Source organism: Rhipicephalus microplus, chromosome 6, assembly GCF_043290135.1.
Source record: "Rhipicephalus microplus isolate Deutch F79 chromosome 6, USDA_Rmic, whole genome shotgun sequence".
Taxonomy (NCBI): Eukaryota; Metazoa; Arthropoda; class Arachnida; order Ixodida; family Ixodidae; genus Rhipicephalus; species Rhipicephalus microplus.
Window position 1 is genome coordinate 135,249,390 of NC_134705.1, and position 27,568 is coordinate 135,276,957.

At 43.5% G+C, this 27,568-nt stretch overlaps 1 protein-coding gene across 2 annotated transcripts; it reads left to right on the plus strand.

Moving 5' to 3' along the window:
* The first annotated feature begins 15,733 nt into the window (after positions 1 to 15,733).
* Positions 15,734 to 20,050, plus strand: LOC142764953 (uncharacterized). Of its 2 annotated transcripts, none has more exons than XM_075865493.1 (3): positions 15,734 to 15,780; positions 16,929 to 17,003; positions 18,653 to 20,050. In XM_075865493.1, exons 2-3 carry the CDS (start codon positions 16,937 to 16,939, stop codon positions 19,204 to 19,206), a joined length of 621 nt encoding a protein of 206 aa, XP_075721608.1. In that variant the 5' UTR covers positions 15,734 to 15,780; positions 16,929 to 16,936; the 3' UTR covers positions 19,207 to 20,050. The 2 variants fall into 2 exon arrangements, with proteins under 2 accessions (XP_075721608.1, XP_075721607.1); XM_075865492.1 differs by having other exon boundaries at positions 15,736 to 15,780; positions 16,925 to 17,003.
* The last annotated feature ends 7,518 nt before the right edge of the window (positions 20,051 to 27,568 follow it).

Here is a 27,568-nt window from a genome sequence, read left to right on the forward strand (position 1 = left end):
AACCCGATGCAGGAATTCTCCGTAGAGCATAAACACGTCAAAAGAACCGCGCATGGTATAAATACGCGGATATAAGACAAAAGTTTGAACCCTAAATTTTACAAACAAGCCTCCTGAATTGTACTGCAAATATTATCATTATTTCCTAATGATTCCAACTCTGGTGCTTAGAATCTGTCTAGATACACACAAAGACAGCCTATTATAGCAGAAGTGCACGAATGATTCACAGACAGAGATGTGCTGAAGTTTGAGTTGCCGCTTGCAGGCCACCTCATTGCATATGACGTAAACACCAACTGCAACGGAATTGAGCTTAGATTGAATCGTTCGGAATGCGTAGTATATATTCGGTAAGCAATATTAGCTGAAGTAAAAAAAAAACATCAGGCCTGCGTGGAAGGCGCTGCACAGTCATAGCGAGAGCTAGAAGAGCGGCCTTCCAGAGACTTTTAAAAACACTCATTGAGTAACTACTGCAAGAACACTTGTTTGGTACCCACTACTGCGTAATTACAAATTTTTGAGGGTAGTAGGCTGGCATTCGCTATGGTATTTTTTGTCATTCTTCTGAGAAGTGCGGTAACCGATAAATGATTGCAAAGATTATTGGGTCAACTGTTAATGCAGTGGTTGACGACAATGAGCAATTATGGCTGAAGTGGGTATGCGCCACAATTAATAGGGGAAGAAAAGCAAGCTTCTGTGATGGGTTGAAGCGTTGGACGGTCCACTCGTTATGCTATTCGCATTGTGCGACGACTGGTTGTTCTTCCGCTGTTTTAAAACGGTTTATAAGTCGTATTAAGGCTATTGCTTTCCCGACATGAAGTCCGCCTAAGGCAAGCTTGCCGAAAATTCGCAAGCACCGGCGTAGCTCAGTGGTAGAATACTGGGCTGGCTCCCAGCGGATCCGGGCTCGAGCACCACTGTGTCATTGCTGCTAGGTTTGTTTTTTGTTTTTTAAGTTTGCGTGATGTGGTTAGGGACACTGGTGGTGGCTGGGGCGGACAACTGCGCCTGACGCAAGTTGTAATCTCATAACATCTTTTGCTATAAAACTTTTAGTTGCGTGCTTCATTTGTAATCGGTGCTCTCATTTTCAGCTAACCGACGGCCCGGAGCCCAAGCGCATTGTGCCGGGACAAATCGAACACCACGAAAATGACATCATGCAATCACTGCTCGCTACCACTCGTGAGAAGAATTTCGCGTAAGAAAGGAATCCCTTCCTTTCTTGCGTGAAGCGCCTCTATAGAAGCGGGTAATACAGAAAGGTCGCACGATAAAGCATGGAATTCTCTCAATTTAAGTAGACGTGACTGTGGTGCTGCGATCATTGAAGCACCATCCGGATGATGGGTATAACATAAATTTTTCTGTTTCGTGCTTGAGGTCCTCCAAGGCACTTCTGGCTTTGTTTATTGTTGTGTTTTAGTTTAGTTTTGAATAAAAAAAGACAGACCGCTGCGAACTTCGTGAGCCTGTTTGAATTGATTAGCCTAAAATACTGTGAAGTGAAACTGCTGGACATTGGCTTATTGTCATCTCGTGACAACGCAACTCCAAGCTACGCGAAGCGAAGTGGAGCCAAAAATACAAATATTAGAAAAGCTTGTGTATTACCCATCATTCCCATCCTGATTGAAGCACCATGGGTTGCAGACCCCACAGAAACTAGCGTCAGAATTCCCTGTAGGGCACTTATAGGAACCTCTCTCAGATAAACCGTTGTACGAAACGCGAGGCAGTAGGCTCCTGGAACACGCATGTTGAATGGGACGAGAGGTTCACACTTCACTAGAAGAACGTCCAGCTGCAGGTTACCGCAGCGAGGCAAAAGGAGTACGAGCTATCGGATAGCGTGCTACATTGCGCGGTGCATGCACTTAAAAGACGACGACCTTATTTACGACCGCTGTCTCTTCACCCGAATACTGTTCAAACAGAAGATAATGTAAAATCCTGCTTCAGTGTATAAGTATTTAACCGCAGCACACCTAAAAGCGGGAAGCTCCGACCAGCATTAGTAGAACCAACACTGACATGGCGTATTTGTATTTCTTTGACTCGATCCTTTCTCGATTTAGGACGGCTACGTATAGCCACAAAAATGATTGACAGGCACCTCTATTCATTCCACTATTTCGTACGTTCGAGGAAGGACGCATGGGGCAATACACTACACCAACGACCAAGATTACCCTGTTGCCATGGCATGCAGCATTCGCTCACTTGCTGCTCTTCATGGCGGATGTGCATTTCTTGTGCCGGTTTACATTGCAGTTCATTGGTCAGGCGTTAGAGATTCCGAAGGTGTGCTATGACGTAACCGACATCACTTTTGTGAACGTCCCGACATGTTTCTATAGCGCGAACATAGCCCTCTTTAGATTTTCGCAGTTCATCATTAACATTTGTTAATTTCTCATTTTACGCTGATGGCATGCAACGCATTTGTAGCAAGATGAAGTTTCAGTAAACATACTACGCATTAAGTGATCCCCTAAAGTAAAACCGGCGCTTAAAAAAAAAAAGCATCATAATATTCAGAAGTGTCAGCTTGCAGGCACGTAGCCTGATTTTTGTTATATTGTGGAAGTGGAAGAAAAAGGACATTATTTATGTGACGCCGCAACTGTTACATTGTGGAAGTTAAAAAAAAAGGGACAACGTATTCTTAAGACGTCATGACTAAAAATGGTCGTAAAGAAATGTGGATGAAAAAAAAAGCTTTATTTACCTAAATTCCTTGGTTTAAGCAACATATTCACGAACTGGCGACGCGTAAGTGACAAAGTGAAAAAGTGATTAATAAATTTGGGATAATTGGTTTTTTTTTTTCAGTACAGATTTCCGCCAGGGATAGGCTTAAGTTGTGGTGAATATGTGTGGAAATAGGGGTTAAAGTGGTTGGAAAAAGAGAGGCGGACTACGGTTTTCTTGAATGCGAGCTGGCCTTGTCATCTTCTTAGAGAAGTACTGACCCCTACGTGTCCCGGAACAAAGTCTGCCTAAGCTTTATGCGCGGTAATCTGTGCTGCAGTGACCGAACACAGCACCACGATGCTCGTCATTCTGTGACGGCGTAAAAAATCACAGGCAAGCGCGGGGCTCTTTGCAAAAAGGGGCGATGTGCAGGAACACCTTTCCCCAACCTCCACTTCCTTTAGTCAGGTTGTGGCTTATCTCTGCATTCTCATTAAATGTGAGAACAAAGATAAATTGCTAATAGGCCTCTAACAGAGCCCTACCTTACGTCCCGTACCTTTTCTGGTGAAAAAGTGGTATGGCAAAGATCTTGGAATGCGAGCTCAAGGGTCCTCGACCACCGTCGATGTTATAAGCATTGAGGGCAATAATCCTGCACTGTATAAAATAATGAGAAATATACGACCGATATGGCTACCCGACACAGAGCTTTAAAAAAGAGGAAGAGGGGGCATACATCGGTGCCTTGCTGTATAACTACACCGGCTGGTAAGTATAAGCATACCTGTTCACTAAGTTTGCTGGAGATTGTGCTGGTTTGATTAGCACGCACGCTCTTCCTTAGCTGGTGGCTAGGCCTTGAACCCTGGTGGCCAGTATGATGTCCCACAGCTAGTCCTCCAGCTGGGACTCTGCTGAACAGCCGAGTCTCCCACTTCTCGGCCGTGATTATCGTAAACGTTGGGCTTGTGCTGCGTTTTACTGTGTGAGCGAGCCCGTCACAGGTGTATAATATACGGTCGAGCTCAGCATAAGCACACCACACGCCTTCCATTGTAGTGTGTTGACTGCCGGGTATATACGGATATACAGTGGGGAACAAGAAAAAGTGCGGGTCTATAACAAACGCCATGTGATACTTTCAACATATACACAGAGAGGGTGGTATAGTGTGCATTACGAATATTTCTATAGTCAACAAATTTCCTTCTTTCTTCTCTAAGCTATTGACTTGCTGTGATGAACACCTATAAACAGCAACACTTTGTAAACAGTGTCTGGAGCGCTTTAGTAAAACAGATGATTTAAAAAAAACACATCACTACTAGTGCACATAAAAGAAGACGTAAGTGCTGTCTACTTCTTGAGGAGTCCTGCCTTCCCACATAATCAGTGTTCAAGATACAAATCAACTTTCTTTTGGAGAACGGACGGTGTGACTATAAAATGTTAAGACTAGTTTCCACAGTGCTATATATGTGGTTGTCGGGACCATAAACTGAGAGTGAATATTATTTTGGTAGACTGTAGTGACAACCTATTGCTTAATTTCCACAATATCTGGTTCTTCAACGCTTATATAAATATAAATGAATGGCCATTCTTGCACTGTACCGTCATGATAGTGCGGTGTACTTGCCTGTGGATAGATCCAGCGAGCTTTCAGCTAGCACCATAGAAACGATTCATTCTAACCAAGAGGAAAGCAGTCTCCACGGCTCAGCGTTCCACAGTGCCTGATAGCGACTTGACCAATCATGTAATTGAGAACCCTGACAATATAAGTACCTTATATGGCTATCGTAGACTACGAAATGGCATTATACTTGGCAGTCCCTACGTGAAACTAGACGGGAGGCTTGGGTCTCCCTTGAGACTTCCCTGTGCCTGAATAAGTTCATCCTGACTGTTTCTAAATTTGACCAAGATATCAAACAGCGTCTGTTGCAATGCTGAAAATATGCAGGAAGGCATCGAAACCCAGCTAAGTATGTTTGCTTGCCGGGCTACATGCATCATTATTTCAGAGCACGAAAATAAACTTGTTCTACGTCTGCCGCGCTAGCGCAGAGTACTTTGTCCGGCTGCTGACGCCAAGGTCAAGGATTTGACCCGGCCGCGGAGGTCGTATTCCGACGGAGGTGAAATGGTGCAGGCCCGTGCACTGTTCAATGTCAGCGCGCGCTAAAGATCGCCATATGGTACAAATCAGCCTAGCCATTCAACAGGCGTCTCTCGTATTCATATGGTGATTTCCTTTCAATATCAGGTGTTTTACGTATTCATACGTAAAACACCTGATATTGTTAATATCAGGCCTGGTCTTCGTGTACTGCCTATTGTTAAGAGCTTGCCCGGTGGGCTGCTAATAAACAATTTACTTGAAAAATCACATCGCCCTGACCGCTGCCTTCGGGAAATATCAGCTTCTCTGGAATATAAATTTTAAAAGCGAACCTATTAAAGCTGGGCGTACTGTGTCAACCGAATCTAAAAACAATCGTCATCATTAAACGGCATGCGCTCACTTTGTCATCTGGTTCATCTTCTGCATTTTCTTTCTCACTCTTAAAACACTTGCGCCGATTTTTCCCGGAGGAAATGTAAGCAATCTTATCGATGAGAGAAGGAGTACAAAAAGAGGCCGAAAGAAAAAAAAAGAGAGCGAAAATTAAATGACAGCGAAGATAGTTTACAGACGGAGAAATAGATAATCCAAAAGAAGACGAGAAATCGAGTACAAGGTCATGCAATACAGGTATTCGAAGGATTCGAAGCAACCATTCGTTGCTGATATGAAACCAGTGGCAAGATTGCGACCTCCTCCCCTTTCAAGGCGATTACACAAGAGCTGGTAATCGCTTTCAAGGGGGAGGGGTTGCAAGCTTGCCGTTTTATATCAGCAACGAATGGTTGTTTTGCTCGCCGCAAGATGACGCGAAAAGAGACTGTGGTTGCCCTCGCTCCCGCTTGAACGTCTTTCCAGCAGCCACCGGAGCCCACAGGCCGTGCGCTCCCGTGTTCCCTTTCATAGAAATTGACGCTGTACATAAAATAAAGGCTTGCATATATGTTATAGCTGACACTGCGACCAACGATGTACTCACCGGAAAGAACAAATATAGATGCATTATTAGGCGAATATGAAGAGGCGAATATGAAGAGCGAAGAAACAACAAACTGAAAAGCGTTGAATCACCGAGACGTTTTCATCCTCACCCTCGCTTACCGGACATGCGCTCATAGATAATATGTGGAAAAGCTAACTTGTTGAAGCGGGTGGGAAAGAAGTGCCGGAGCACTTGCGATGACCAGATGACAACGCAACTCGTACGACAGGTATGTGGTGTTAATGGACCCGTAAATAGTACACACAAGCTTTTTTATGGTTCATAAACACGATGCATCACTGCCATCGTAAATTTGTTTCATGGTGCAAATCATTGTCCGTAAGCTGTTTAGACTTTCCAACTGTCGAAAGAAGTTTCGGACTTGGCTAAGACGTGGGGCATTTTATTTGTAATTTTTAAGAATACCGCGGTAAGTTTACGCTCCAGGTTTATTTCTTCTTATTCGTCAATCACAACCGAAGCTTCAAAGAACTGTTTTCTTGTGTGTTCGTTTTTTTTAAAGTGACTGCGGCAAGTTCTACATACTGCTCGTAAGGTGTACATTGCCTCCGTTTCTGTATGAATCACGATCGTGCATTTATTTTTAAATTTATTCCTACTCTACGGTGCTTTAACGTATAAAGTGCAGCAAAACCCTATGCTACCGCTAGACATGCCACAGATTGGTAAAAAATATTTCAGAGACGTAATCGCTGATTCCAATTGCTGGCAAGCTTCGCTAATAATCTTGTTACCGCGAGTACCAGCGTCTGAATGCATGGCTTTATTAGTTACGACATTGACGTTTCCAAATGGAAACATAACAAGTAGTAAAAATGTCGAATAAGAAGAGAATGCTGTCCTCAAAAAAAACTCTGCGTGGAAGAGCAATCTCCCTCTTAGCGCTACCGAAAGCACGGTTTTGGGCATCCAAATTTGACGGCAGAGGAAAGGAACAATCCATCATTCATCTCGCCATATCAACGACAAATGTGCGGCTTGCTTGGTCAAGCGAGGCTGACCCATTGGGCTCAGATCATCTGCCCATTTGGCTGGTTCCAGAGAGTTCTCCTAGCAGCCAGAGTGCTGCCTACATAGTGACAAATCGGGACAAGTTCCGTCAGCAGATTGCGGGGGCGCCATCACACGAAAAGCTGTTCAAACTAGTGAGTGAATGTCTGCAGCAAGCTACAGTACGACGGCTACGAAGCATAGACAACCCAAACCCTGACCAAAAGCTCTTGAGACTACGTGCTTGTTGACGACGTGCTTACAGGAGGGAACAGCTTTCCAAAAGAAGCTCTGATTGGACACTTTATAACCGCTTAGATGCAGCCATTAGGCAGCCCACAAAACAACTTCGTCGAATAAGCTGGGCCACATTGTGTAGCTCGTTGCATACGGCGAGTGGTTTTGGGAGTGTATGGAGCATATTGAAGTCTCTCCGAACACCTGAGGTCTGCAAGATCCCAACAACAGCATTGTGCATCACGACTGGACGGTCTCCAAAAATTCTTGTGGAAGATTTTGCCAATATTTTCACCTGTACTATGTCAAAAGACGACATCAATCATCGTTCTGTAACAATTTTATATGGACCTCCATGTGAGATGGATGAGGCAGAATTTAGTCCGGCCGAGCTGCGTCATGCACTTCACTTCTGTTACCGTCGCACCCAGACGAAGATGGTGTTACGTAACAAGCCTTACGAAACATTAAAGAGGTCTTTCATCAAAGTATCCTGGACAAATACAACAAAGTGAGGCAAACGAGTCCGATTTCTGCTGAATGAAAATCGTTTGTGGTGAAGCCAATTTTAAAGCCTGGTCGCCCTGCACAACACCTGAAGTCATACCGGCCAATATCACAAACTTCTAATACTGTGAAGCCGATGAAACATATGGGGCTTTTTTGTCTGGACGCCAAATTACAGGAGCTCAGTTTCTTCCCTGATGTCATGAACGGATTTCGTCGCCACCGTTCAGTCCTCGACAACATAGCTGATCTTGTATCATCGCTTGAATCTACTCGAGCAAACAGACATTCAGCGCACGTTTTATTTCTTGACATACCGCAAGCGTTTGACTCAGTGCCACATAAGGCGATTATTTGTGCTCTGATGAATGGAGGAATTTCCGGTCGTCTGTTACACCTTCTCCGTGATTTTCTATCTGAGCGCAGAATGAGAGGGCGCATTGTAGAAGTACAAATTTCACCTCGCGCTGTTAAATGGGGCGTCCCGCAAGGCAGCGTCTTGTCACCGCTTCTCTTTAACAACGTACTTGCTGGACTTCCAGGCCGATTCCTGCAGGAATGTGACTTTCGTATAGGCACAGCGATTTATGCTGATTACATCACACTCTGAGTCAATGGTCCGTCACACCATGGTCCACGCCTTCGTGGTATATTGCAGCGAGCTCTGAATGCAACTTCAGAATACTTGGTGGAAGTTGACTTGCAGGTTTCACGTGCGAAGTCAGCTGCCATCGTGTATCATCCAAAGCAACGCGCTCTTCGAAGCCTTAGCAGGCTTTACCTAGGAGACACACCGATACAGGGAGTACACCAACATCGCAACTTGCGTGTAATCATCGATGATCGCCTTTCTTGGCGGCCTGCTATTAAAACTGTGAGGCGAAAAGCGCTGTCCCTGTTCAAGTATGTAGCCGCCTTGACTGCTAGGAGTGAGGGCATTGATCAGAAGACGGTACTATAGGTTTACCAATCAGCTGTATTCTCTTGCATGATGTATGCTTTGCCAGTCTAGAATGTGCCGCCTTCTTTTATGTCTCAGCTGGATCGGGATCATCGTGTTGCCCTCCAAGTACTGTTTGGCTTACCTCGTGAAGCACAATCCATCTTACTACTGACTGAAGCAACCAGTTGCCGGTAAAGCTGCAAGCTGACCAGAAAGCGCTACATCATATTGGGCGTCTGAACCGAGCCCCACACAACAAGACACTCATTAACAGGCTGTAACAGCGCCCACTTTCTCGGATGAGTCAAATGGCGGCTTTGTTAAATGACATTACTGGCAATTCTGGCGAAACTAATAAGTTGCCAACATCGACAGAGCACAGGCCATGTACCTTCCTTGCCCATTTGTCAATTCCAGGAATACGCAAAAAGTGTGACCAACCTGTTTCTGAACTATACCAATTAGCCCATTCACACTTATTTGACAACATTGAAGACTATGCAAAAGTATTTACGGACGCTTCTGTGCGCAGCGATGGCCTGAGCGCATCCAGCTTTCCTCTGCCCTTCAACTGATATCAGCCGGTTGTTTAAAATACCGCACCTCTCATCGTCAGTCACGGCCGAGCTTGCAGCGATTGATGTCGCCCTTAAGTACAAGAAGGGTTACCAGCATCGAAGGTTGTCATTCTCACCGACTCTCGTGGTGCCCTTAGCAGACTCACCAGCAAAAAGACCAACAGCCCTATTCTGAGCAGCATCATAAAATCCATTAACAATATTCTGTCACGTGGGGTATGCCTAGCTGCACAGTGGAGACCTTCGCACGTGGGTATAGCGGGCAATGAAGAGGCGGATCGCCTTGCTTCGTCATGCAACCATGATGACTGTGACTGCCCGGGAATTATATGTACGATGGACAACGCTCATCTGCTTATACGCCGACGCCTCCTAAAGCAGCACCAAGAAGCGTGTGGCGAATGTATCGCTACTTCCCCGTGTTCGCGGTCGTTACTTGCCTCGTAGTTCCCGAGCGCTGTTGTACAAACTAAGAGTGGACTCTGTGCTGGTGCGTGAACGATTACACCTTCAAGGGCGTGTGGACAGCCCATTGTGCACAGCTTGTGGCTCCTGCGAAGCACTTGAGCATCTCGTAGAGGACTGTCCTACATTTGCTACGCAGCGGTCTTTGCAGATTAAGGAATATAAATTCCTATGACTCAATCGCGCGGCTCTAGACGACTACCTCTTTCCGAGTGGCAGTGCTTCCCGACGCTACCAGGCCCACCGAGCTCTCCTTACATTTATGAACAAAACGTACCTGGCCACCCGTTTATAGACGGTCTCTTTCTCTTTTTCTTTTTTCTTTTTTCTTATTTTTATTTATTTATTTTTACTTATACTTGTCGAAGTCTTCATCTTTTTTTTTCTCTCTTCCTCATCTTTTATCGTTCTCCCCTCTAATCTTCGTTTCCTCTGTTTCTTCCCTCCTCCCGAAAGAGTGAGCAGGCGTTGTGCCCTTCGAGGTAGCAGTTGCCAGGTTGCTCTCTTCTCTTTCCTCTGTGGCCTTGTGTATCTGTGTAGGCAAATCAAATAATGATAATAATAATAATAATAATAATAATAATAATAATAATAATAATAATAATAATGACATGGAGAATGCAGAACCGTCTCTCTTCAAAGAAAGGCTAATAATAGACAAGCCCCACCAAGGAAGAACAACTGGGGCCTCGTCATTACTTGACAAGTGCCGCTTTTACTTGGGCGATTATGCAACGCAGAGAATTTGTGGATATGTGGGGTTCAACGTGCCAAAATCACTATACGATTATGAGCGATGCCACAGTGAAGGGCTCAGGAAATTTCGACCGCCGAGGGTTCTTCAACGTGAACCCAAATCTGAGCACATGGGCCTACAACATTTTCGCCTCCATCGAAATTGCAGCTGCCACTGTCAGGATTCGATCCCGGGACTTGCGGGTCAGCAGCCGAGTACCTCAGCACCCAGACCACCGTGGCCCCGCCACGGTGGTCTAGTCTGATATGCTTCAAAGTACGTCACATGCGCATCTTATCGGAGGAATTAAGACATCGTACGTTGTTCGCATGTGCGTGACCACTGCGAGAACATGGATTGGTGGAGGCAGGGCAGATCAGACCCGCGTACAAAACGTCTTCAGGACAGATTCGAAATGTGATGGCCCTAGAAGTGCAGTGATAGCGTCTTTCTTGACAGAGTAAGTGGTCTTGTCAATGCTATTTGACTACCTAATATCCAAATTCAACCAGTAAACAAAGCTTAGCACTTAGGAAACGCGACTGATTTAGCAGAGTTGCTCTTGCACTTTAGCCACCCAATAATATTATCGCCGCTCGCTGACGTGGTTCTGACGAGAAATATTGCCCCGCCAAGCACTATAGCCCCAATACAAGAGGATCGGGCTTGCATACCAATCATAAATTTTAGATTATCTGCACACGTGCTTCCCGAGGGCATCGCCATGGCGAGTCTCTTTCTTCTGCAAGAACATAATATTAATTTTTTGACCACTCCCTCTCTCTTTTATTGCAGCACACTTTTGTCGCCGACTGCTTCGTCATCGCCGACAACGTTTATAAGATGATTGCCCCTAACCTTCCTGAGGAACACAAAACAGCTCGTCGTCACCTCCTGTCATCGTAACGGGATATCTTTGACTTGAACGAGTGGCCTCTGGTACATACGTCTGTTGTCACCCATCGAAACCACCCCGGTGACGCGAGCCCCATTCGTAGGAGGCCATATCGCATCTCCACTACAGAAAGGACCACCATACAAAAGAGGTAAACAAGATGATCAACAAGCACACGTTGAACCATCCAGTCACTCGTGGAAATCCCCAGTGCTCTTGCTGAAGAAAAAGGGCAACTCGGGGCGCTTCTGCGCCCATTACCATCGCTTGAACTGGATAACCAAAAAAGATGTGTACCACTGCCCTGAATAGATGACGCCCTTGACTGCCTTCACAGATCAAACTAATTTTCTTCAATTGATCTCCGTTCAGGCTATTGGTAGATCAGTGTCGATGACATAAGCCGCGAAAAAACCACCTTCGTAACACCAGATGGCTCATACCAGTTCAAAGTCAAGCTTTTTGGACTGTGCAATGCGCCAGCTACATTTGAGCGCGTGATTCACTTCCTTTTGCGTTGCTTAAAGGGGTCATCGTGCCTCTGTTACCTAGACGACATGATCGTGCTTTCGAAGGCTTTTGAAAGTCACCTGCAGTGTCTTAGAACTATCATCTCGTTGTTTTGCTCTGCTGGCCTTAAGCTGAATTTGTCTAAGTGCCACTTCGGTCACCACGAAATAACCGTGCTCGGACATCTCGTAAATGCAGTAGTAATCCAACCTGACCCAGAAAATTTCGTGTTGTGTGAAGTTTCCAAATTCCTTCAACGACGAGAGATGTCCGCAGTTTTATGCGTTCATGCTCATATTTCTGCCGATTTGTAAAAACATTTTTTACCATCGTTCGTCCTCTGAGCGACCTTCTTAAAAAGAATACCACCTTCTTCTGGGGAGCGCATCAAGATCGAGCCTTCTCTACCCTTACTAAGCGGCTTACAAGTCCATCGATTTCTCGCACTTCGACCCTTCCGCGCCCACTGAAGTCCACACTGACGCGAGTGGTCATGGTATCGGCGCCGTTACCGCTCAAAATCAACAGGGTCACGACCGTGTCATCGCTTATGTGAGTCGCTTTCTCTCCACGCCCGAACCCGATTGCTCCGTAACTAAGCGAGAATGTCTTGCACTCGTTTAGGCTCTTGCAAAATTTTCACCGTGCTTGTTCGGCTGTCAATTTCCGTGTCGTCACGGATCACCACGCCCTCTGTTGGCTATTTTCTTTGAAGGACCCAACCAGACGACTAGCGCGTTGGGCATTGCGTCTACAAGAGTATGACTTCATAATTGTTCATAAATCTGGACGCACTCACAACGATGATCACTGCCTTTCTCGCAATACTGTGGATCAACCGGATGACACTGATAGTGACATGGACATCTGTACTTTTTCCACATCCGGCTTTCTACACATAGACAGCAAGAAACGACAAGACCCTGTTCTTCAAAACTTTATAAACCACCTAAACTACGCTTCCACCGACCCCTCTCTCCGGATGTTCACATTGCATGACGGTATTTTGTACCGCTGCAACATTCACTCTCATGGTCCTGAGCTCTTACTTGTCGTTTCCAAGCACCTGCGGTTCGCTGTGCTTTAGGAATTTCACGATGCTCCTACTACTGCACCAATTGGCGTCACTCTGACTTACAACCGCGTAAGGCATGCCGCTTCTTATGGCCTGGTCCCTATCGCTCTGTGCGCTGATATGTCACTTCTTGTGACCTGTGTTAAAGCCTCCTAGATTGCTCTTGCCTCCAGATTATCGGTGGTCCCTTGGGAAGCGGCCGTCGTCGGAACCGCAGTTGTGGCGCCACTTAAGTAGGGTTGCCTTCAAATAAGCTTTTACCTTTTTTGAGCTTATATGCAGCAAATATAACGTAAAAAAGCTTTAAAAAAGCGTAAACGTAATTATATTTAATATACTTAACCCTACGTAAGTGACATCACCATAGATCACGGGAGTGTTGCGCTAATTCCGCTGGCAACCCCTTCAATACAAGGCATAGCCTCTGAAATCAGCAAGTGCCAAAGTTGGTGATCTCAAAAGCCAAGTAGAAAGACCCTTAACCCTACGTAGGTGGTGCCGCCATAGATTACGGGCATTTCGCACTCATCCGGAGGCAAGAAAAATATTGGAGGCTATGCCTGTGTCAGTGGCAGAAGAGGCCTGCTTTGCTTCCTGCTGGTTTGTTTCAGCCAATTGAGGTCCCGACAGAACCATTCTACCGTGTGGGCCTAGACCTACTTGGCACATTCCCCATTTCTGTGTATTGGGGTGGCCTTTACGAATGCTTATTCGTTTCGAATCGAAATGGCCAGAAGCCCGACATGTGAAAACTGTGGCTGCGCAGAGACTTTCTCCCATCTTCTCTGCGAGTGTCCCCGCTTCAGCGTGCCAAGAAAAGAACTGTCAAAAGCTTTAGATAGAATAGACAATCGCCAATTGTCGGAAGAAAGGGTATTAGGACACTGGCCGAGACCGTCCTCTGCACGCAAGGCATTGAGAGCGTTGTTGCGCTTTCTGCGGGCAAGTGGTCTTAGAGACAGACTGTAAACAGCGTCGTGGATCGTCTGATGACCTTCTCTCTTTTTTTTCACAACGTCTCTTTTCTCTCATCCTTTATCCCCCTTACCCCCTTCCCAAGTACAGGGTAGCCAGCCGGTCTGAGAACTGGTTAACCTCCCTGTCCTTCCTAATTTATTCCTCCTCCTCCTCCTCCTTCCCCATTTCTTCCAAAAGGAACAAGCGGATTGCCGTCATGACAGATTATGCCACAAGTTACGCCATTGCGCACGTGACAAAGACTAGCTGCGCTGTATACAGATGTTGCGGATTTTCTGCTCCATGACGTCATCGTGCATCGTGCACCACGGCGCCCCTCGACCTCTACAGTTATTAACGGATCGTGGCCGTTACTTTTTGCCGAAAGTCGTCGATGACCTGCTCGGCCCTTGTGGTATTGATCACTACCACCTACCATCCTGAATCGAATGGGCTCACCGAGCGACTGAACCACACTAATTGACATGATGCCATGTACGTTTCCGACGATCACCATGACTGGGATGCCAATTTACGATACATACATTTTGCTTACAATTCATCCTGTCATAAAACCGCCGGATTTTCACCATTTAACCTTTGGTATGGCCGCGGCCCTGTCTTGCCGTTGGACGCGTTGCTACCATCTGGTGTCAAATCCTCAACGACTGATTACACCCACGAAGCAATTACTTTGGCCGTCCATGTCTGAGAGGTTGCTTGTCAAAGCCTCAAAACATCGCAAGCTTCTCAAAAGACCCGCAACGATCGCCAGCACCGAGACACACAATTTTCTTTAAGTTCTCTTGTCCTCCTTTGGACGCCCTCACGCCGTGTTGGCTTGGCTGAAAACCTCCTCTGTCACTACTCTGGTCAGTACCACATCTTGCGCCAACTGTGTGACGTGATGTACGAGATTGCACCAGCTGATGTGTCTTTGCTACCTCACGTCAACAGCGACGTTGTTCACGTCGCCAGGCTCAAGCCGTATATCCCCGCCTCAACTGGTGCTCTATCATGTGCACCGGGACGGAGCTACGCCCGCCGAGATAGTGATGTTGCGGTAAAGAGAACGAGGAAGTTCTCTTAATTTAGAGGAAAACGACGGGACTGATCTCCGCCTGGGAAACCTCTGCGATCACTGTGAATATACCAACTCTGCAACCGTGGGTCTGGTTTGTTCTCGTCGTAACAATATTACCGCATTTGCCCATTGCTTTCATGATCTAATGTTGCCTTATTCATCCCTATAACCCGGCTTGAAATTCAAATTGTCGTTTTATTAGCAGATATTGCCTTTCAAGTCTCTCTATTATTACGCGGAGTATGAACAAGAAATATAAGTACGTTTGTTGGTAGACATTTCGTGAGACGCTTAAGAATTATGTCTACTGCCTCAAAAACACTCGCACACCATGGAAGGAACAAACGTTTACTGCGTTTCGGGCACAGAAGTTACGCCAGTTCATTATTCGCTCAGATGCCGAGCAATGACCTCTCAACCTTTGAGTTTCATGAAATCAGCGACCGTTTCGTATTGCAAATACTAAAATAAAATCCGTTATGCAGGCATCGTATCCCATAACGCTTAATGCGGTGGTTACGCCGCGTTGGCCAGGATTCAATACGCGCACAAGGACGTCGGTGGCATAGCCGCTTCGGGTGCCTCGCTTGATGGTCTCTTGGCGTCCATGACCCCGCACATTATGTGTTATATACTTTTAAACCATACCTTCGATAGAGCTTGCCGCGAACATGAAACCTTTGGAGGTCCCGCACTTTTCAGACGTCTTGATGACTTCCTGCTTTATGCAAACACCGCGGTGCATCGTTAATTCAGCCCCTAGTGCTCGGTGAGCAGGAAGAACAGCCCATTAGTTTTCCATTTCCCCATCTTAAGACTTTTGAGCTTTGCTACTTGTGTTGTTAGGCGCTAAAGTGTTGCCTGTATTTGTGGCTATATAAATAGACGTGCTTGGTGGGCCTGCGATATAAGAAGCTTGTAGTCGGCTGACAACACCACACAGTCGCTCAGGTATAGGCGGTGCGTATTACTTTTCTCACAATTTTTTTTTAGTTTTCTAGTTATTTTTGATGGGTTGACGCCGTATACGTGCTTGCTTGAATGACCTTAGGTATGCGATAATATATCGATTACGTCGCTTGACGCCCAGTGTTCCTTTGTGGTTTGTGCCCATATCAGCCTTTGGGAACATTCAGCACACATTCGTACTTGTTGTGATACTTTGCTTATGCTGGAAGACTTTGTTCAAATAGAATTTGTGAAGGAAGAACATTGAGTCTTCATGAGAATAGGCTTCTTTGTTCTGACTTGCAAACTTAGACACCCTTTCAAATAACGCAAGCCTACGTCTTTCCTAAACTTTCTTGCTTCTCAAATGTTATTTTTACAAAGAGACAAAGCAAAACCAACTCGCGCAAAATACGTGTACAGCCGCGACATTTTGGCAGTGCATGGGTATGGCATTTGTAAACTGAGCTCTGTCAATTATTAATATAAACATGTAAATAAGGGCGATGCTTGTCTATTTATTGCAGCAATAATTGCTAGAGTATCACCCGTACATGAAATTCTATACTTTCCAAAAACCTGTAAAATGCGGAAACGGCAGTATATTCAAGAAAAGCCGTTTACGTCTCTAGAACACCGCAGAATAGAAACCGTGCTCAAGAAGAGCCCGCTTAAGTGGCGCGCCTGTAATATATTCGCTGGTAAAGGGTTCGAAATGTGAATAATAGATCATCTGTCCCTCATCAATTGTCCGCAAAACTACAAAAAGTTATATCAGGTTTATACTGCTGTATTTTTTTATTTACTGTCCTAACGAGCAAACAGGCCGTGAAGACTTAGGAATCGAAAAAAAATCCTCTTGAATTAGCGATCAAGAACGTTTTGACCTTCTTCTATATTTCATTTTGATAATTAAAGATACAAAGTTGATCAGTATTTAGGTAATACTTACTTTCAACTTCACTGAATGGTTCCGGCAGCGTGACTACCATTACCAGGCGGTATGGCAGCGCATTGTAATAAATAATTATTGTTTGGGTGCACGGAATCATCGCTCACTTTGCTTTTCCTTTTCTGAAGTACCAGTAATACGCCAACACTTGATAGACGCTCTGATTTGTTATTATTCCTTCACTCTGATTTTTCTGGCGCCTAGACAGGGAAAAAAATGGCGTCCTTGCATCAAGTCCTGCTCTTTGTTTCCCTTATGGTCGGGCTAGCGGCTTCAATACCCGGTAAGTGTATTACGCCACCATCATTCATTTGTTTGAGAGAAAATAATGCTTGAAAATAGTTTATCAATGGTATTTTCTCCGTTTATGCGATACAGTTTTGGTCAGAATTGTGAACTTTATATTTCAATATAGATTCATATAACTTTTTGACGAAATCACAACGTTCAGACTGTCATGATTTTCGCTTTCGTTCATCGTTTTTAAGAGTTCCATGAGTTTCCGTGAGTATTGGGCGGCTCCATGTCGTACTGAGTATACCTCTGTTGTGCGTTCTACAGATCTTTGCCAATAAATCTTATTGCCCACACACACGTAAATATATATATATATATATATATATATATATATATATATATATATATATATATATATATATATATATATATATATATATATATATATCATCGCTCACTTTGCTTTTCCTTTTCTGAAATACCAGTAATACGCCAACACTTGATAGACGCTCTGATTTGTTATTATTCCTTCACTCTGATTTTTCTGGCGCCTAGACAGAAATAAATGGCGTCCTTGCATATATATATATATATATATATATATATATATATATATATATATATATATATATATATATATATATATATATATATATATATATATATATATATATATATATATATATATATATATATATATATATATATATCAACGGCTCCATTTCTTCGCACATGCATTAAGCCTTTACACAAATGGGTGTAATAAGAACTTCGTAAGCAAGCTCTGGATGCAAGAACTAGTTGTCATGTGGCATATTCGCTCAGTATTCTTTCTTTTACGGTCTAATCTGGGACAACGCTCCAGTAGTGTAATTTGGCTGCATGCTTGCGGAACGCAATAGTTCCTCTCTTAGTAAAAATTATGCGGGAACCGGTTGGCTTTGCATGCGTAACGAGCAATGTCGCTTGTAAATATTTCATGATGTATATTCTTGCATATGTCCTGAACAGTTCGCGCTCTGGTTTCAGCAAGCTTTGGTCTCGTGTTAGCATGAAATGTATTGAAGTGTTACGTAAACTACTGTTTAAATTCGTCGCTTTGCAGCTGCACGAAGTTCAACTCAAACATTATCATAACGAAGACAGGAAATTCGGGTAGCAATCAGATTATTGTCATTTGTGGCACGCAAGTTGTAATCAAAGAGACTTAAAAACAAGTTTCTACTGAAATTCTGTAAAAACCAACTAAAAAATAATGATGTCCAAGCAGAAGCTTGTGTAGTAGAACGCCTTTATTGTTCTTACATAAATTAGCTTGTGCTACACAATAAAAATGTCTTTTTTTGAGCATGGCTCTCGAATTTCAACATTCAACCTCAACAGTGCTTACTGTCTTGTAATAAATGCAATGTGAGCACAGGACCCGACATGAAGTAAAAACAAAAATTCTTATGTGTGCCTTACAACAGAGCAAGTAAAAGACTTTTTTTATCGGCGTATTGATATGCCTCTAATGATTTTTTGTAGCAATACGTAAAATCTATGTGACACCGCGATCTGCGCACTCAATGAATGATTCAAATATTTTGCATTTTATCGTGCTTTTGCCAGTTTTGTTCTTTATTTGATCACTGTCTCCTGTTTTTTAGAAGACGCACATGTTACCTTTTCCATAAGCTCATCTTTATCACGCAGAAAAATGTCGCATACCCGACGAAGACTGGGAGGTTCTGACGGAGCGCTTTCTGGCTCAGATGCCAAACGAGTACATTTTTCGTAGAGGATCAAGCAACTCTTCCAAGGGCAGCGAAGTAATCCCTGGCATCACCACGGGCGAGACAACCTTGACCGGTCTGTCTCATTTGGAGCGCTACGGCACCATCCGCGTCTACTGCAAGAACGCCAAGCCTCGCGTTGACGTTAGCCTGGTGTCCCGGGCACCACTGAAGATTTCAATCCCTTGGAAGTACTGCGGTGGCAAGTCCGGGGTCGTCGCCACACATGCGAATCACGTCAAGGTCTGCATCAACTTCGAGTTGGACGAAGTGGAGAACAACGTAACGCTCCGGCCTGTCCGGGTCTCGCCGAAGTGGATCGAAACCCTGGACGTGAAAGTTGACGGTGCGGGAGACACCGTCAAGACGGTTGCTTCAATCTTGGGAAAGATAATGTCGGCGTTCGTGAAGGATTTCTGGATTGAGAATCTGCCCTGGAGGATGCACAAGGTCCTCGAACAGATTAGGAAGTGATGGCACAGGCAGTCGACCGGCTGTCCTGACTTCGTGAAGGGTCACCAATATTTGGCTCCCCAAAACCATGGAGTTCTCAGAGCCACGCCTCAAGCCAGAAATTTATGAGTGTATCTTCAAGTAGCAGGCCCACAAAAATATTTCGCTTAATTGAATCTGCCTACACACAGTAGGAAGACTGTTTTATTAATAAAGAGGAAAAGAACTGTATCTGAAACATATAAGGTTCGCGTGCAGTTTCTTTAACAATTGGTTGAGAAAGATTCACAAAGTAGATGGCAAGAGCGACAGGCATCTTGGCTAGACAAAATGATTATGATGAGGAATGCTTGATATATACAAAAAAAGAAAAAAAAACACAAGCTGCCGAAGTAAGGCTGCTCGTTCCCTGGACACTGTGAAAAGAGCTATTTTACGAAGCCTCCTTGGCTATTACGGCTGTCCGGGCTTCGTGAAGGGTCGCCAATATTTGGCTCCTCAATGCCATGGAGTTTTCAGAGCTACGCCTCAAGCCAGAATTGTATATATCCTTAAGCAGCAGTGAATGGCGTCTGACAGCCATTTTGTGTGCCAGTATGTTTTGTGTTGAAAAGTTAGGGTGCAGTCACACTCCAAACACTTAATTTTTTTCTAACTTTGGGGAAAATCTTTATGCAAATTGACGCTTCTGCGATTCGTCTACACCAGTTCTGAGATGTCACAGCAAGGTATTACATTGAGAATCTGTCGTCCACCTTTAAGTCTTAACTGGTCATCAGCCGAAAGCAAAAATATGTGTTAACTAATTATTTTTGAACATTGCTATGAAAAGAAGCTCATTGAAATAAAGCATAAATATGTGAAATTCAACGACTTGTGTTTTTTTTTGAACAAATTGTGTCAGGTCAGGGAAAAATACTATATAAATGGCTATCTGAAAAGGTCGCCAGTTCATAAAAACATTTTGTTCTCCTCGCACACGCATATGCATATACCCGAAAACAGCCGGGAAAGTAATCACGACACGGACATGTTCACCTAGATTATAATCTGTTGGTTTCCAGAGCCTTTGAACGTGAATGAAATAAAGCAACTAATTCGCTATGTCTTGTTGTTGCGATATATATATATATATATATATATATATATATATATATATATATTGCCATATTTAAAGCGACAGAGAGAGGATGGTCACTTGGGGAGCGAGAGTTTATCTGCCTTTTAACACGAACGTGTTTTACGTCGAGGTACACCAAAAGTTCAAGGACGTATTTTCATTACGGAAAGGACATCAAAAAAAAAGACAAAATCCGACTGCAACAAGGAAAAGGTTCTCTCAACTTGAGTTAAACATACGTACTTTCGGTCAGCCACAACAGTTTCCTGGCATTTTATCTATAACCCCACGGTCACACACTCCGGAAACCTTACGAACCCGCTTTTTCTATCCGTCGCTTTTCCCTCCCAGTGCTCTTGTTTGCCGGGTTGTTGTCGGCGTCTGAAAGCGACAAAGCTCAGTAATGCATCGTGGCCTCAGCGATAAAGTCGTCTCCAGCAACGCTTCCTTGCTACACGTGTGTGCCTTTCAGCGGGTTTTTAAGACGAAAGGGGCAGTTTCGTCAAGGCTTTACCAAACCGCGTAGTGAAGACGTTAGCCCAAGCTACAGCCTCGCTCTAAGCATTTATTGATATCAAGAACACCTCCATGACGCGCGCCTCTCTCTTTTGGCTTTAAAGGACACCGAGAAGGCAAATGATGTTTTACGAGTTAGTAAAGCACAATTTCACAATCCCGCAAACGTCACTTTTATCGCGGCATGATATTTTTCAGGGGAAAAATGTTCGAAAGGAAACACCAGGGGTACGCCATTGTGAGATTTCCGAACGAAACACAAAGACGTCATAAGTTTTTAAGGTGTCTAAGTTGTCCCACGTAGCTTTCTTGAGACAACATATGAGTACATCTTCATATTAGGTTGTCATAGATCTAGCATAGGAAGTTTTAGAAAATTCCATTATTTTATTGTCGCGAAAATACCAGATATAAATTTTGTAATTTCGGACGTTACGCGTAGAGATTTCGGGGCAAAATTTATATTAAAGTTTACTTTATCCGCTAATAATAAACTTAATATAGCGGAAATAACGGCATTAAGATTCTCGGATTGCAGTTAATCCGAGCCGATGTCATTCTCTCTTTTGTTACGGGGGCTTATTACGGTCTGCATTGACTGCGACAATAGCAGCAATAGCAGGCAATGCGTAGCCAGAGAGCGAAATATCCGAGCTTACCAGCCAATGGCGATGCGATTCTGCACGCTGCTATCTTCTTCCTCACACTTTCAGGGTTCCTTTAACATATACACCTTATAAATTTACATTTACACATATACTTTTCGTTAAAATGATTTTGGTATCAAAATATAAAAGACTTTTTCTCAGTGAAATGGCGGATGCGTTAGATGGCCTGGTAGTTCACTTGTTATATTTAGAAGAAAAATCATGTTAGAAGAATTTTCTCGACCGTCCATATTAATCACAGTGTAGTAAAAACATCGAAATCACAGTTGAAACAGTAAAATATGTCGCACGCGTACAGGTGAAGTGGCAATCAGTAGACTGTAGTGTCAAACTCATCATCTCAATATTTATTTAAAGAGAGCTGGTCTGGCTGTATTCCCTAGTAGTTGGTTTTGTGGTGTTTCTGATAAAAAGACTATTATCTAATATCTTGAAGAGATGCGCCGCATTGTGCGAAACACCTTAGGTGCCGCCTTCCACCTCATAAGATTGGAGTTACACTCCAAATTTACTTTATTTGGGGGCTTCGTCCCTATGATTCAGTGATGGGAAAGCTGCCAAAACATTTCAGGAGTTTATTGAAGGTTCTAAAGATTCAGGTTGTTGAACCATTTACTACACCTAAATCCCTTGTTTCCGAAATACTTTATTTATTAATTTATTTATTGCTGTTGCTGAAATTATCCGCGTCATTTTTATGTCCGTAATATTTTTATCAATGTCTAATATTCAATTTTTTCTGTTAATCCGTCCCATTTCTTTAAAAGCAGTAAGCTTTCAAAATAAAAGTATTTCGTTATATCTACCCGGTTCTTGGCTACACCACAAGCATGGATGCGTGCCACAGTTACCTGGCTCTTCTTCTTCTTCTTCTTCTTCTTCTTCTTCTTCTTCTTCTTCTTCTTCTTCTTCTTCTTCTTCTTCTTCTCCTTCTTCTTCTTCTTCTTCTTCTTCTTCTTCTTCTTCTTCTTCTTCTTCTTCTTCTTCTTCTTCTTCTTCTTCTTCTTCTTCTTCTTCTTCTTCTTTGCGTTCCCCGCTTACATTCACCTCAAATATATCTATTTCAGAAATGTATTTCAAGAGAGGACTGGGTGCGTCCCTATGTCCCTATTCCTGGGCTCGAGAAAATACCGGACAGGAGAGAGTGGAGTTAGACGTTCGTTGCGTTCCACTCTAATCCAGTCATTGAGGCACTGCGCCGTGCTCCCGACCGGGTTGCAGAAATTAGGTGCCTTTTCTCATCTGCTAACCACTATTACCACCTCCAGTCATTGTGTTCGATAGCTGTTTAACAGGACGTGGGATGACGGCCTTAGCCTAAGTTCTGCGTTCTCTCAGTGATGATATTGTATTTGCCGCACCTCTTTACGCTCTCACCGACAACGTCTACAACTGCTCCAAAAAGTCGTTGGCACGGGGATGTCTCAGCAAGCTTCAATGAAGATACATCCACGTTCAATGATGCTACAGCTGCTACACACTCATTGATAATGTGCAAAGCTTTTTTATATCAGTAGAAAATAAACATTCCACTACTTCTGAAAGTGCACACGTTGCTTACGTCTGATACGGTTTCCAATGATGGGAGGATCATGTTCCTTTAGTAGTTTCTTGCAGCCAAACAGACGCTACAGAATATGTTGTCTCTAGGAAGAAGCAGAGCATCTACAGGTGTGTTCGTCACCGTCGAGTCGCATGATGAGCGCCATTTTTTTTTATTCATATCGCTATTCAAAGCATTACTGACCTTAATGCTTACTGTAAACATACACTTGTTTTTGCTTTGCAGTAAGTACTTATGACTAAAAGCATATAGGTTAGAAGTAACTTGCAGGAAAACCAAGCAGAGCATGTGTACGCCGAAGCGGTGTATTGACTGCGGCGCTCTGCTGCTGACTGAAAGGTCACAGGTTCGATCGTGGTCGTGGTGGGTGCATTTCGACTGAGGCGAAGTGGTGGAGGCTCTCGTACTGTGTGATGCTAGTGCACGCTAGAGAACACCAGATGCTCAAATTTTCCGAAGCCCTTCACAACGGCTTCTCACATAATGTATACCGTAGTCTCTGGACATGAAACCACGAGAAGCATTATTATTCTTACGCAGTGCACGTGAAAATAGTGGTTAAAAATTGACTCCTAATATTCTAGTGTGTAGTTCTTTTTTTTTTCAGAGCATGTGTGTACGTAACTGCACTGTACAGGAGAATGCGTTCAGTGTTTTTGGTGAGTTATTTCTTGTCTAACACTTCACGTTGGTACATCCTGCGTTTGGGGGTGCCATGTGGACAACATTAACACAAGCGAGCGCAGAGGTCCTCTTAGGGAGGGCGGGGGGGGGGGTACGAAGTGAACGTTTGTCGCAGCGCCACCACCATGCCCTTAGGTTCATATGTGAGGGTAACTTTGCAGCCTGCCGCAGCCGCACCAACCATTCCCTATCCATTGCCTAGGGTTAATTCTGCGTGCACGACCTAGGTTACAAGAAGGGCAACTGTCTCTTCCCCCTCCTCCCCACCCCCAAGGGCACACCTACGGAAACGCTCATGAGTGATAAGCCGGAGCCAGCACTTATTGAGGAAAATAGTAGTCTATGCTTTATGAATGTGTGGAAGGATGTTTTTCTTTCGTTCATTGTTGTGAACACTGCGACGAGCTAGTTGAATGGATTAAAAAATGGCGCGCCTGCAAATAAATGCCACAGAAAAAGTTCTACAAAAAATGCAATCGTTCGCGTTTGCACAAAATTTACCAGCTCCTTGGGGCATATCTGGCATAACATTCGTTGAAACAGGCGACAATGTGATTATATCTGCAATTTCCTCTAATGTGTCGAGTGTATTAGCACAAAAATGCATGGATGTTTTTTCCTAAGTTTGCGGCAACATTATATACATGACCTGAAGTTGTCGCAATTTTACAAAACAAAATTCCAAAATTTTCAGTCGGCGTTCATAGCGCAGAGAGCAGAAAACTTGATATCATAAATTCTATTTGTAAAACTCCTCGACATCTATATTGCACGTAGTACTTACTAAGTCATAAGCAAATGAAGCGTGGAGAGCCATATATAAATTCCCACAAGGCCCCACCGAACACTCCCCCCTCCCCCCTTAAAACAATGTTGCTCCTAATATTTTTGGGATCGCAGGAAAATTCAGAATTCCTGTTATGCCATGGCGCTGCTGCCTGCAATATCTCAAGCTCCAGAACCTAGAGGGTGCCACCCTTCCGCAAGTTTCATCTAAAAAGCCGTGTGATTGTTCCGAAATTGCATACCTGCCTGTTATTTAACGACAAAGTGCTTCAGAACACTGTTGACAAAAACACTAAAAGTTATGAAAGGTCGGTACTACGTGAGAAGCGAGAAAACGCCCCTTTGTTTTGCAGTAACAGAAGACACACGCTCAAGCAAGTTTGCACCGCTGGCTGCTTGCATGATATCCTTGTTGATAAAAGGGATACTCTTTCACATTTAGTTTCTGGATATCCAGAGTAGCGAGGCGTTGCAGCACTTTTCTATGGTGTCTCTTTCAATAAACAGCCTGGCGAAGGTGCTCCCGATCCATCCAGCTTTTTATTTATTTATTTATTTATTTATTTTGCAGTTCAGCGGGCAATCGTACACCGTTGGCACTTTGACCTCGGCTCTGTTTTCCTCCTGATCCCGTACTGACGACCACTTTATAAAGCTACGCTATTCGATAGCTGAAAAGAGATCTTAAAGCCTTCCATACGGTGAGTTCCTCTTTTCATGAATGTCTAGGAGCGATTTTATTTATAACTGCAGCCTACCGGTCGTGAACAGGCTGCAAAGAACAGTTAAATAAGCGCTGCTGAAATTCTGAGTGACAGTGTGGCTTTTTTTTTCACAAACAATATTTTTTATCTTAAAAAATCCAACATGTAAGGTGCGTCTTTACGCCTATTTTCGACGTCGTAATTGTAAGATTGCTGTTGGAAATTGAGCGCAGCGTCATCATAAATACAAAGAAAAAAGGAAGGGCGTAGAGGCTTGATGAGTTTGGAAAGAGATAAAGGCCAGTGTGTTTGAATAAAAGAAGGTGTGATCAGGAGGCTTCTCCATGGGGACAGCGGCTGGTCTTTTTATTTACATTTTGTGACAAATAGGCATTTTCTGGCATTTCCGACTTTTTGGAAAAAATATTTTCTCGGAATCTTAGAGCTAAAGGAATGGCAGAGTGAAGGGAAATGTGGCGTCTGCGTTTACGTGCAAATATAGAAAAAATTATTGATAGAAGGTAAAGGTCGATAAATTGAATATCATATTGCCAACTTTTCAAGGCAATGTTTTGGCAATTCTGTGTGCGTTTTAGATTTTAGTGAGCGTGTTGACAGGGATTCGAATACTTACCCAAATTCGGACTGCCACTTGACTAAGGAAATATGCTGCCAGTCCACACACAAATAACGACAGGAACAAGTGTTAGCCAAGAAGATTTAGCAAAACATAAGGTGCTCTGTGAATTTAGGCCTTAATTTTAATGGAAGGAACTGTAGTGTAGTGTAATTGTAGAACAATAGGATTGGTACGCGAACGTGTGCATATAATAGAGCAAAGTAATGCATACTAAAAACGTTTGATCTGAAATCTACCAACAGATTTTCCTCGTTCGAGGTCTGGTGTTGGTCGAGCGTCAAATTCGTCGTATTGGCGGAATGCTTGAATACTGATTTGATTATTCGTTCATAGCAGTGATTTGTTATTAGACTTTGCGAGCTTATTATTTCTGTTCTCAAGAAATGATACTGAAGTTTTATGGCGACATTTTAGATGAAATATTTCAAGCAACGGTTCGCAGTGATTTTCGAAGGTGAAATATTTATTTGTGATCATTGGTTTTCATTAACAGGTATAGCAAGGCATAGCTTTATGTAAATTTAGTGGTGTGTAGGCTATAAAAACTGCTGTTTGTTGCTACCTTATAGGATATTGACTGCTTGTATATGGTCGGTTTTGCTCCGGCTGTCTCTCTATACAAAAAAAAACAAAGTCACTTGTGTGCACAATGCTGTCTGAGCACTGTACTTTGTAGTAGAGGACGACATATCGCCTATAACACAGTCTCGTCTGCTGATGTGGCCTAGTTTTATTTCACAACTTATATTGCATCGGTGGTTCAACATTTCTTGAGGTGTCTCATTCGCCATGCTGTGGTTTGATAGTCAATATAATTTACATGGAAACCAAATGATGTCTACGAAAGAAATTATGCGAGTAATAACGAGCTTTGGCTTTGGCAGCAAGAATGAATGGGTTGAAAAGTCAGCTTACTGAATTAGGAGTCCGAACCAAATGCTGAATACGAAGGATAATAAATTCAAAAGGGTGTACGCACAAACAACTTTCACAACAGCACTCAAGCCATAATAAAAGTTCTTGCCCTCCACACATCAAGTTTTTTTATGCAATAATATCTGCAGATACATTGTACCAGGCTGTACAATTTTTACAATCACATCCTTAACAATTATTGAACAACAAATAATTAGTAAGTGCTGGAAATGAACCTAGTGTAATATAGCAACATCTCTGACGTGTTTTAAAGCAAGCACGTCGACGGGGTGCGTACGTAAAAAAAAACATTTCGTGTCTTTTGTGATTCAGCTTTAGCGTACCGTAATATATGTACATTTTGCCATAAACAAACAACACGCTCTAAACTTCCTGTCTAAATTGTACTGGTGCATATCGTCTTCACATTCATAAGGCTATGTCTTATTCAGTTTGGTCAGTCGTGTGTCCAGTGCTTAATATTATTGTCACACATGTCTTTCTTTAGATGTACGTTATTTATCTCTCAAGATAACGGCGCCTTTCACGGCAGAGTATACTACAGTGAGGGCTGCACTCCTCTGCTTTATAATTTTTTTTTCTTTTCAGACGGCAATTGTCAACAGAGACACGTGCCACCACTCGAAAATTACGTCACTATTAACCCCCTTAAATCTAACACACCGAGATTAACGAGGTGCATTTGACAAAGACAGCTCTTCGTACTTAAACGTCGGCCCGCTTATCTGAAGCACTTACACTGTTCACCCTGATTGATTGATATGT

What these genes read in the sequence shown, in the direction of transcription:
- LOC142764953 (XM_075865493.1), top strand. Translation starts at nt 16,937, where the DNA reads ATGGCGTCCTTGCATCAAGTCCTGCTCTTTGTTTCCCTTATGGTCGGG. An exon ending in GCTAGCGGCTTCAATACCCG is followed by an intron (nt 17,004 to 18,652) that starts GTAAGTGTATTA and finishes TTTATCACGCAG; the next exon opens with AAAAATGTCGCATACCCGAC.